We start from the raw sequence: 12,900 nt of genomic DNA on the forward strand, positions 1-12,900 counted from the left end.
TTTCAGTGAAGTTTCTACCAAAATGCAGTACCTAAACGTACTTTATTGCACTCTAATACATGTCCCGAAGTTTCAGCTCGATATTTTACTTACAAAAAAAGTTCTTAGATTCAAAAAAAACATTCAGTGAACTGAAAAACTGTGGTCGGTAATATAGGTATTTAGCTGTGTCACATGCCCTTAAGCATACACAGTTCAATTATTTTTTCTTTCTTCTGAATTTACACAAGTTGTACTGAGATCAATTGGAAATTTGGATTTTGATTTTTTTTGCAATTCGTTTGAGTTAATTTGGAATGCACCCTGTATGCATATTAATTTATCCTACATTATTTTTAATTCTTTGGAATTCACTTAAATTCTTCTAAATTTACTCATTCCTACTCAATTCAATTGATTATTTTTTATTTTTTATTTTTATTTCAACCTTGAGTGTTTTCAAACTCAATTTGAGTTCTTAGGCATTTCCTCAAAGATTCTTCAATTCTTTTGAATTTTTCTAAATTCACTCACATTTGACTAAAATTAGTTGAATTTTTTCAGTTTTTTTCAATTCATTTGAACTTTTCAAATCTTATTCTAATAGTTTTGAATCCACTCTACATTTTTGTGACTATATCCTGAATTCATTTAAATTCGCCTAGAATTTTTATAAATTTCATCGAATCTTTAGAATTCCTTTAAATTAGAAAAAAACATGAGTTGCATTATAATACACATCAGGGACTTCTAAGTCACAGAATACATTTTAAAGTACTATAGGAATCTTCGAAGTATAAAAAATATGTGTTTTTTGTATATTTCGAAACTCAAGAATTTTTGTATGACCGGCTATATCTTAAATTTATGAATTTAAATAAATAGAATTTTTTATTGCAGGAGAATTATTTTGATATTGCAGAAAAAAATCTTTCGCACCTTATTCAAGGCGAAACATTTTTTTGAATCTTTTTTTTGTTTCATGAAATTTAGAAAGTTCAATAAATGAGAAATACTTTTTAGAAGTAAAAGAATTTGTCAGCCTTTAATTGGTATTTTTCAAACATCGAAAACTATGCCCATTAATTCTCACATATAAAACGGCCTAATGAAACCTCTAAAAAAATTTTTGTGAACAAAATAAAATTTGTGTGGGTATTTTTTCAGCAACAAAAAGAAATTCAGGGGGTAGCGCTTGGAAAAATAAAAAATTTAAATTGTTATTTTGTACTTTAATTCTTTTTCAGGAGCTAAGAAAATAAGTTTATTCATTTTCTTAGCTCCTGACAAAAGTTGAAATACTAAATTTCTTAAAAATTTGAATTTTTTTGTCTTCTTCGCGTGATAACTAAATACCTAAAATGCTAAATTAGTTCAACTAGGGTTCGTTGACTGCAAAATTCAGTAAGCTTTCCAACGATTTCAAAAATATATTGTTATCTTAATTCTGGGCGGCGTTATCACCTTTCAAAGTCAAGGCTAATTTCTCAAAAGTCCGCATCCGATTAGTGGTCTGACACTTATCCATCAGTACTGTATTTTAAAATACTTTATACCTCTTTCAGTACTGAGTTTATCTGGTATTGGAAGGTACTTAAAAATTCGAATTAAACAATCTTCATTTAATTTTTTTATTGGTGGTTCTTCCAAACGTTCAGGTGTCTTATCCCTTTTTCGTTTTAAATTAACCAGTTTGTTTCTTCTGTCAGGCTGAAACCAGGAATATACAGGTTCTACCATCAGAGTTCGATCGTACAGTTGTATCAGATTTTCATAACCTGCTTTTCTTGCTCTTAAAAAAGTTAGTGATTTTCGTGAGACACTTTTAAATTTATATTAATTTGTAGTTAATGATTGAATTTAACATTTAATATAGGCGCCGTCCATAAAATGCGTTACCAATTTGAGGGGGGGGGGGGGGGGGGATAGCGCATAAAACTAGGGCTGAAAACAGGTGAAGGGGTGGAGGGAGTCAGTGAAAGTAGTAATGTTACGAACCTTTGTTTCAGATTTGAGAGGCCGGATGCAATAAGGCGACGCGCGCTGGAAAACGCAAAAAATTATTGCCCAAGCGTTTTATGATATCCAAATTTTTAATTTAAAAAAAAATTTAATATCGTCTTATAGAGAATGACAATGCGAATATTTTTTCTATTTGAAGTTTTTCCAATAATTATTTTCAATATTAAAATGTAAAAAGTGGATATGTAAAAAGTGAAGATCATTAATCAGACAAATATTATTGAAATAGTTTGAAATTTGGATCAAACACGCAGAATACTCTAGCAATGACTAAAGAAAAATTAATTTTTCTAACCAATTAGTGTTTGATATCCGTCAATTTTTAATGCGTCAGTCTAAAAAATTTTTTAAATCTTCCTTGAATAGTGAGAAACAAATGCCTTACTGGAAGTTTTTTAAATTTTAAACTTTTCTCGATACTTTTTGTCGGTTAATTTAAAAAAAAATACGGTTTCAATTTTCAATTAATTATTATTAAACAATAGTCTGTGTAGATTTTTTTATTATTTTGTAGGTATAGCCAGAGCATTCGGGTCCTCAATATTTCATCCAGTTTGTGGTAAAATTCTATTATTTGATTAAAAATTATTTTATTTTGATAAAAATGTAACTATTGAATTAAACTTATTATAAATTCAAATATATCAAATCAAATTCGACAATTTGGTTTACTTTTTTTCAATTCATATATTTTGGCAATTATTCAAATATTAGGTTGAAAGTGAAACTGTTTTTATGAAAATTTACTGATTTAAAAGAAAATTGAACTATTTTGTGAAAAATTCAACTGGTTGAAAAATGTTCCCTTGGTAGAAAATTCATATTTCAACTATTATCTAAAAAAATTCGTTTTTTTAGTTTGAAATTTGTAATATTTTTAATTGAATTTTATTTTACTTTTTTTTAGAAGAATCTACCATTTGGTTAAAAAGAAATTCATCTTTTCAAGTTTGTAATTCAACTGCTTTGACAAAGTTGTCATTTTTTGTCGAAAATTCAACTGTTGTTTTTTTATTTGACCTCTTAGATTCTTAAAAATTCATATTTTATTTGAAAAATAAAATATCTTGTTAAAAATGGAACTATTTTTATAAAAATTTAACACAAAATGGATAAGCTCTTTAGACATTTTGAAATGTTTTAAACTAATAAAAGATTTGTATCAAAATTGTTAGAAAAACGAAAACTAATTTTGTTAATTACTATTAAAAGAATATTTCATGAGATTTTCAAAAAAAAATCTGGATGATTTTAGGTTAATTTTTTAACTTTTGCAGAATTTCCAAAAAACTGTAGGAAAATTTCGAGTACCATGATAATTAAGAGAATATTTTAAAAGATTTCAAAACAAATTTTGAACTATGAATCAATATTTCTAGCTTAAAATTGCTTAAATTTATATAATTTTGGGAAATTTGTCATTTTTTCAATTTAATTTTCAATTCATAGCATTAAAAATTATAGCGTGCATTTATATATTTTTTAAAATATTTTAAGTGTACAATGTGTAAAATCTAAGACTAAAATTTTGCGCGCGAAAATTATTGAGCGTTTGAATTATCATTTTTGCAAGCTTTAATTTTTAAATTTTAGAATGCAAATGTATTCCACTTTAAGTGTTTTAATGTTCGATTCAGTTTTTATTCTATCTAATGAAAAAAATTTTTCTTCAAGAAATTTGAAATTTGTTGTATTTATTTGTAGTTTTCTGTAAAAATAGTTTATTTTCTGTACAACATTTTACACCAGGAAACATGAAGTTTTTTGTTTAAAATTTAACTGCACTTGAAAAAAATGGTCTATTTGATTAGAAAATTTAACTATTTGGTTAAAAGTTCAACTTTTCTTTTGAAATATCGTCTCGTTTATAAAAAAAATTAACTATTTTGGTTAAAAATTAATCTCTTTGGTAGAAATCTTTAAATATTATGAATTTAAGGTTTTTCATACTGGATACAATATGATTGTTACATTAAATTTATTTGTAAAATTTTCGTTAATTTAATTAGCAATCCCTAATTAGGGGGGGGGGGGTATAATATTTCAAAATTTGTAATGTAATTTATGGACGACTTTTTAATGGGTATCATCTTACTGTAAAGCATCTTGGGCACTGTTGAAAGTCACAAATGCACGAATAACGTCGCACCTGCAATCCCTTCTCAAAATACATTTATCCACTTGTCCATATTTCGAAAATACAAATTCCACATCCTCCTTTCTTGTCTGGTGTTAGTTTTTTCCCCGAATTAATATTTTTTTAGCCAAAAATTAAAAAATTATCACTAGAAATGGAAATTTGTACTGACCTTTAGTGGAAGATTACTGACCAAAAGTTTTCTTATTGCTATGCCGTTCTTTTTAGTAAGCAAATCAGGTTCTGGTTTATCAGGATCTAAGAAATTAGGATTATCCAAATTAATATTTTTATGCAAAAATTATCTTAGTTTTAAATTAATTAGAAAGTTATCTAATTTACAAAAATTCACGAACCAGTTTTCAAATCTCTTTGATAATGATTCATCTTATTTGATGAGTGAAACTGGATGATGAAGTAAATTTTTTCATGCTATTTTATGTCCTTTCCGAAATAATTTTTTATTTATTTTTTTCGCAGTTAGTTATTTTTTGTCATTTGCGGTTATGTGGGTGCAGCCGTGAGCTAGAACACATATATTGCCTAATTTATTATCCAAATTTCGAAACATAATAATAATAATAATAATAATAATTGTTGATGCAAGTCGAGAATTGGAATATCTACTGGAATTTCCTTTAAATCTTCGAAATGGAATCAAAATGAAATAATGAATACGTTTTACAATAGAAAGTAAAGTTTGACAGGAACAGTCAGAAGTTAATCCCGGCAGTTGATTTTTAAAATCGATTTCGTTTATTGTATGTATGGACAGAAGAGAGCCCTATATTTTTAATTAAACGCGGCTTTTAGGGAAAAAATTTCAAATAAAATTTTTTGTGAAAAGAGCGAGAAAATTCGAATAAATTTGATTTGCTGTTAATTTTCATCTAAATACCAAATAGTTGAATTGTGAATCAAGAAGATGTATTTTCTACTATTAAAGAGAAATTTTCCGCAATGTACATGAATTTTCAATAAAAAGAATTAATTTTCTAACAAACGAAAAAACTAATTTTTAAAAAATTAAATAAATTTTCAAATATTTAGTTTGAAAAACGCTTGTGATGTGAGCCCAAATTTTATTTGCTTAGTTCTTAGATTATATCTTTTTCCTTTCTTAAAATTTTGAACTGGACAGTTAAATTTTGACACAAAAAAGAACCATTTTTAAACTAAAAATGGATTAGCTAAATTTTTATTCAGTAGAATTAATTTTTACTAAACAAAAACGAATTTACTGAGAAAGAGTTAACGAAAAAAAAAAACGAATTTTCTACTAAATTTATAAACCTTCAACTAAAAAAATGAACTTTTTAGAAAGTTGTTAAACTTTTAACGGAGGATTTGAATGTTCAATCTTAATAGATGAATTTTAAATGAAATACATGCTTTTTAATAATAAAATTCATGTTCTAAAAAGCGTTTGAATTTTCAACCCCGAAAATCTGAATTTTTAACAAAAAGTTCATTTTCTACTGATACAGGTTAATTTTGTACCAGACATATTGCATTTTCAATGGAAATTAGGCGAAATAAAGGTAAAGCTTCTGCATAAAGAGATAAATTTTTTAACCGAAAAGATTAATGCTGTACAAAATATTTGAACCTTCAATAACAAAGAATGGGTCACTCAAAACCAAAAATTAAACAAATTGTTGAATTTTCAAATCAAAAGAGGAATTTTTAAATAAAATTGTTAAATTTTCAATTTTTCAACAAAATTTTTGAATTTGGAACAAAATACTTGATGTTTCACAACAACAACAAAAAATGATTTTCCACCAAAAAGACGAATTTTCAACTATATACATAATTTTTTCACCAAATAGTGAAATATTCTACCAAACTGTCAAATTTTCGAGCAGAAATTTTTCAACATTCAATTTATTTATTATTTTAAATTTTTCAACAGAAACTTTTTTCTTCTGGTTCGAATTTTTCTTAAAATTACAAAAAAGCTTGATTGGAAAAACGCCTTAAAATCTTCCAAATTTTTTTTCACATTTTTAGAAATAAGCATCTAAACTTTTTTTTTAATTCTACACAAGTTATGGATTATTTTTGAATCTTTTAAAAACTTTCTAAAAGAAATATTTTTTCTGTCTTAAATGGTTTCAATATTCTTTGAAAATATCTTTTTTTTATCCTAAAAAATTTTTCTTTTGTTTTAAAAGTTTAAAATAATTTATATTATATTTAATCTGCTAAAAGATTCTAAACCTTCTGAATATCATTTAGAATCATTCAAATTGATCACCAACTTACAAAAATCTGCATATTCTGAACCTTCTATATATTTTTTAAAATGATTTGAATGTTTCCTAAAATTTAAGAAAATATACGCGTAATTTATATTTTGCAAAAGTTAAATTTTTTTTTACCTATTCAAAGCTTCTAAATTATTACTTAAATTTGCTAGAATTTATTCTAAATTTTTCTAATCTTGCAAAATTCAAAGTTTGTTTTAAAATGTTCTAAATTCCTTTAAGAAATTTTAGGAAATCATTTTTAATGTTTGGAAATCCTTCTCACCTTTTACTGAGATTAATTTTTCAAAAAAAAAAAAAATATTAAAAAGTTTCACTCGAATTTTAAGAAATTTGTTTTTATCTTGAAACCTTTCAAAATTCTTTAAAATATTCTCAAATTTGAATATCTATTAAATATCTTTTAAAATTATTAGCATTTTTCTGAAGAATTTGTTTATTTATTTGTTATTTCTTATTTTATTTAGAATTAAAAGCGTGATTGTAAAAAATAAATAATAAAATAAAAATGGAAACAAGAAGTACTCGTCATCATCTTTATCTAAAATACATACTAAATAGTAAATGCTATATTAAAAAAAATGCAGTTGAATACACTATTATTATCGACTTTCAATAAGCAGGGTATCAATGAGAAACATAGGGAATTTCATTTTCCAAAAAACAAACAAATTTGGTGAAGGGGAATCAGTCATTAAATATAAAAAATAAAATTTCAACAGGAATCAATTTTCATCGGTCCACTGCCTCTTGTAATGCATGGTTTAAACGTCAAGTTATCCTGTGAACACTACCTTATCGACATTCGCACTTTATCATCAAGTTCAAAAACTAACCCGAAATCTCTTCTATACCGACAGTCGTCTTTTACGAAACGGGGTACCGGTCTTACCGATAATTTCTGAAAAAATTTCAATTTTATAATCATGTTGAGCTAACTTGACGCTCTTCAATTGTTCAAATAACTAAGTATCGTTTCTCGTTATCAACCATTTCGTAACAATCAAAAGCTATTCAATCTTTTTCTCGTTTTCACTTTGACGTCTCTTACCATGTGAGTCAGTTACCTTAACAGGTCTTACCCACTCTTCAAAAAACGATCAGCTAGTTCCTTTTTTTACCACCAGGCTTCTAAAAAAACTAAAAAATCTGCTTTTATGAGTGTCTTCATAACTACTTATTGTTTATGTTTATTAAACTTTTTACAACATCATCCTTTCTCTTGATTTTCAACCTTCAGACTATGTTCGACGTCTCTTACCATATGAGACAAATACCTTCAGAGCTCTTACCGACTCTTCACAAAAAGATCAGCTAGTTCCTCCTTTCATCACCAGGCTTCGCATACCCGCAATCCAATCACACTACTTCTATTTTTATTAATCTTTTTAAAACAACATTATCCTCTCTCTCTTTAATTTCAATCTCTAGACTTGCAATCTTCATACTCAAGGTCAATTTATTGTCCAAAAATAAATCACCTATTCCTTATTGTTCAGTTGATATTCGCACGGGAAAATAGGGCTTTCTCACAAACGGTAGAATATGGTTGATTCTAAGTATATAAAGACCTTTTTGCTCGTAGCTGACGGAATGGTCCGACACTACTCAGGCAGCAGACATCCGTTACGCAACAAGGAAGATGGGCGAAGGGCGGAAGACTTTTCTGGACGTGGTTCGAAGCTTACTGTGCCGCTTGGGGGGAGTTTGTTGTTTCATGAAAACAAAGGTGTTCGATGGAAATATCGACATGAAGAAGTCCGCTGCAAAGTGCGCGGCAATTTGTGGGGAAAAAGGGTGGACTTGGTCTCGCCACTCTCTCGTGAAGTCGTCCTCTCGTGGGGTTGGGTTTACCACGAAGACGAATTTAATCGATGTCGATACCCTATCCTTATACGATGACGTGCCTCTGGTCTCGAAGGATGGTTCTCTAAACGAACCCCCGGCCAGGTTCGAAGTTAAATTGGACCCGTCTGGAATTAGTACTACGCCTGGAACTTTGAGGCCTTCAAGCAAGACGGATGGTCACTCAGGGAATGAACAATTCCCTTGAACTGTAGTAGTGACATCGACCATTCCTTTTGCTATTTTTTCCCCTATTTTTCATGTTTTTAGTTCTCGAGGGGTAACATTTTAATCGTTTAAATTTTGTAATAATATTAAAACAATAACAATCGAGATCTATTAAATATAATATCAGGGTGGCTACTAAATTTTTCCCGCGAAAATCACGGAAGAAAAAGATCGAAATAATTAATTTTCTACTGAACTGATGAATTTTCAACTGGAACAGCTGAATTTTATACAATAAATATAAATTTTCAAATAAATAATGTTTTTTAAATCGGAATAATTATATAAATAATAAAAAAATACCATTTAAAAAAAATTAATTTTCAACGAAATAGTTGAATTTTCAATTTTAAAGGGTACTTTTTCAAATAATTGTTCAATTTTAAACTTGAAAAGATGAATTTGAACAATAAATGGAATAGTTAAATCTTCAGTTGAAAAAATTAATTTTCCATCAAACTGATTATTTTTCAATTAAAGTTATGAATCTTCAACTGGAATAGTTGAATTTTATATAAAAAGATGAATTTTCAACTAACATGTTTAATCTATAACCGAAATACTTAAACTTTAAACAAAAAAGTTCTAGTTTGGTACCAAAAAAGACAATTTTTAACAAAATAATGAATTAAAAGACGACTCTTAACCAAATTAATTAATTCTTACCAAATAGTTACCTTTTTAACTGATAAATACCAATTTCCAACCGAATAGTTGAATTTCAAACTAAAAAAGATTTACTTTCAACCAAATATGAAATAGTTAAATTTAAAATTAAAGAAATTTAAATTAGATTAAAATCCAAATCAAAAATCATATTTAAAAAAATTTAAGAAATTTAAATTAGACCAAAATCCAAATTAAAAATCCCATTTAACGTCTAATAATCAAATTGGTAATGCAAATTCATTTATTTATGTTTTTTATTTTTTTTATTGCAATTTGATGATAATAAAAAAGACGAAAAAAAGAGAAGGAAGGGGATGTGGTTGGCTGCCTTCTCATTTTTCTTTCCTCTTTTTTATTTTTGTCCGAAAATCTTATTTGTTTTTTGTTTTTTTTTCAGATTACCATAGCATTTTTAGTTTTTGTTTATTCGTTGTGGTCAAAAGTTGGTCGTTGGATTCTTGTTTTATTTAACAGGATTTTGCATCATATTTAACGTCTAATAATCCATTTCATGTAAACTCTTGCTAAAAAAACAAAGAATTGAACGACCATATTTGGACCACCACGTACAAACAAGAGAGAAAAAAACTCCTATTTTAATCTGAAAAAATATTTAAAAAATCATTTTCGGACAAAAATAAAAAAGAGGAAAGAAAACTGAGAAGGCAACCAACCACACCCCCTTCAAATGTGGATGTGGTTGAAATCTTGTTTTTTTTTACAGGAGTTGATATCAATAGTTTAATTTTCAGCTGAAAAAATTAGTTTGTCACTAAACTGATTAATTTTGAACTAAAGTGATGAATCTTGAACTGGAATAGTTGAATTTGATATAAAAAAGATGAATTTTCAACTAACATGTTCAATCTATAACTGGAATAGTTAACATTTAAACAAAAAATTCTAGTTTCCTACCAAAAAAGACAATTTGCAACAAAATTAATGAATTTTCAACTACAAAAAGTTTAATTTTCAACCAAAGAATTAAATTTTGAACTAAAAACATGAATTTTCAACCACAAATATAGTAGTTCAATTTTCAGTGAAAAGAATTAATTTTCCATCAGACTGATGAATCTTAAACTGAAATATTTGAATTTTAAACAAAAAATAATATAATTTTTAATTTAATTTGCTAATCTTTAACTACAGTAGTTTAGTTCTTAACCAAAAGGTTAATTTTCCACCAAAAAAATACAATTTTCAACAAAATAAATTAATTTTTAACGAAATAGTTGAATTTTGAAACGAGAAGTACAAATTTGAAATGAAATAGTTCAATTTTTTACTAAAAAAATCAATGTTCAACCAAAAACAGAATATTTGAACTTTCGAAAACAAAAAATTCTAATTTGTTACACAAAAAGACAATTTTCAACTAAAAAAAAGCCAATTTTCAACCAAAGAATTGAATTTTTAACTAAAAAAGATAAATTTTCAACTACAAATAGAATAATAAAATTTTCAGCCAAAAGAATTAATTTTCCATCAAACAGGTGAATTTTCAACTGGATATTTGAATTTTAAACAAAAAAAAAGATTTTTTCATTTTAATTACCAATCTTTAACTGGAATAGTTTAGTTTTCAACCAAAAGGTTAATTTTTCACCAAAAAGACATATTATCAACCTAATTGTTGAATTTTGAACTGAAAAAAGATCCATTTCTACCAAAAATAGAATAGTTGAATTTTCAGTTGAAAAAATTAATTTTTCATTAAACTGATGAATTTTCGACCAAATAAATTAATTTTGAACGAAATAGTTGAATTTTCAACTAAAAACATTATTTTTTCGTTAAACTGATGAATTTTCGACAAAATAAATTAATTTTCAATGAAACAGTTGAATTTTCAACTGAAAAAGACTAATAAATTTTTATCCAAAGAATATAACATTGAACTAAAAAACACACATTTTCAACCAAAAATAGAATAGTTGAAATATCAGTTGAAAACATTAATTTTCCACTAAATTTATAAATATTTAACTGGAATAGTTGAATTTAAAAACAAATAAGATGAATTTTCTATAAAAAAAGACGATTTTTAACCAAATATAAGAATTTTCAACCAAACAGTTCAATTTTGAACTGAAAAATACCAGTTTTCAGCCGAATAGTTGAATTTTGAACTAAAAAAGATCAACTTCCAACCAAAAATGAAATAGTTGAACTCGAAGAAGATGTATTTCGGACACCTAAACGACCAGGATAGCTTCCTGGGATTTGGCGATATTCAAAAATCTATCTCGAAAAACATTGAGTTTTATTTCCAAAGTCACTTTCCTCAAAGAATACGTAAGAGATTTAGACAGATTTGCCGATCAAATACATTTTTTTAATGGAAAATGCAAGTAATCTGCTTTTCGTAAAAAATGTATTTGGTTGAAAATTCGCTTTTCTCGGTAGAAAATTTAACTGTTTTGTTAGCAAATTAATTTGTTATCTAGAAAATTCAACTATTTGTTGAAATTTCATGCAATTTTTTTAATTGCCTTGTTCGGTAAAAAATTAATCCCCTGTAGTTGTTATAAATTCATTTTTGGTTATAGAAAATTTCACTATTTCATTTTTCATTGTAAATTTATATTTTTTAGTTGGAAATTCATGTATTTCGTTAAAAACTTGCTTTTTTGGGCAAAACATTAATCTTTTTGATTTAAAATTCAACTAATTAGTTAACAGATAATCTACTTTGTTAAAAATACAGTGCTTGGTTGGAGATACATTAATTTAGTTGAAAATTAATTTTTTGTGAAAAATTTAAATATTTTGTTAAAAAATTGGTTTATTTTTTAGGTTGGAAATTGAAAATTGTTAGTATTCCTTTTTTGGTTGAAAATGTATGTCTTTTTTTTAGTTCGAAATTCAACTATTTGGATGAAAATTAATATTTTTTAGTTGAAAATTCAACTCACTGAATGAAAATTCATGCATTTTTTTAGAAATTATATTTTTTGGTAAAAAATTAAGCTTTTCTTGAAAATTTAACTATTTGATGGAAAATCGATATATCGTCCTGAAAATGAAATATTTTTACATGTAAAGTAATATAATTTCTCAAAGCTTTCTAAATTAAACGTATTAACTGAATCCCTAGAATCAATTAAAAAACATTATTTATTATAAACTCGCGTAATTATATACATATTCCGACTAGATTGTTGTAAAAACTCGAATTATTTTAATGACTCTGTACTATGAAAAGTTATGTCTGAAAAAAACTGAGACCTGGTAAAAAACATGGAATTTTCAGGAAATTTTTTTTCAGGATTTAAGTTGAATTTCTGGTAATTTCACATTTACTCCTGCTTAATTACATGCAATTTTGTGTAATCCTATGTAATCACATAATATGTTGTCATATTACATGCAATCATATTACATGCAATCATATTTCATGTGATTATATTACATGTAATTATATTACTTATAACCATTTTACGTTAATTTAAATATTTTTTAATTTGCATGCCACTTGATGAGTAATGTAATTGACTTGATGTACTTGATGTAATATGACTGTATAATAATATGGCTTATCTTTACATATTTTTTTACTGTTTCAGGTAAGTGTCTCGATATTCAGATTTCAGCTTAAAATACGTGCATGCGCGTCGCTTATTTCGATCGTGAGTCACGCCTTCGTGCGTGACTTTCTTCGTTTCTGCCCTGTTCGAATTTATTAATTTTAATGACCGTAAAAATTTTTTGCGAACTGGGATAAAACATGAATTTTTTTCTGGATTA

At 26.5% G+C, this 12,900-nt stretch overlaps 1 protein-coding gene across 4 annotated transcripts in view; it reads right to left on the bottom strand.

Moving 5' to 3' along the window:
- The window catches only part of LOC117167626 (putative RNA-binding protein EEED8.10), a 13,745-nt gene extending 8,897 nt beyond the window's left edge, over positions 1-4,848 (bottom strand). For 2 of the 4 annotated variants that reach the window (XM_033352699.1, XM_033352697.1), the window contains exons 1-4: positions 4,495-4,822; positions 4,311-4,396; positions 4,097-4,227; positions 1,536-1,771 (exon numbers count right to left, since the gene is read on the bottom strand). In XM_033352699.1, coding sequence (XP_033208590.1) covers positions 1,536-1,771; positions 4,097-4,227; positions 4,311-4,396; positions 4,495-4,525 — 484 coding nt within the window. In that variant the 5' untranslated portion in view covers positions 4,526-4,822. Of the gene's footprint in view, positions 1-1,535; positions 1,772-4,096; positions 4,228-4,310; positions 4,397-4,494 lie in introns of those variants that run through there. The other 2 variants (XM_033352698.1, XM_033352700.1) reach the window with 2 other exon arrangements.
- Between the last annotated feature and the right edge of the window lie 8,052 nt (positions 4,849-12,900).

This window comes from Belonocnema kinseyi, chromosome 2 (assembly GCF_010883055.1).
Source record: "Belonocnema kinseyi isolate 2016_QV_RU_SX_M_011 chromosome 2, B_treatae_v1, whole genome shotgun sequence".
NCBI lineage: Eukaryota > Metazoa > Arthropoda > Insecta > Hymenoptera > Cynipidae > Belonocnema > Belonocnema kinseyi.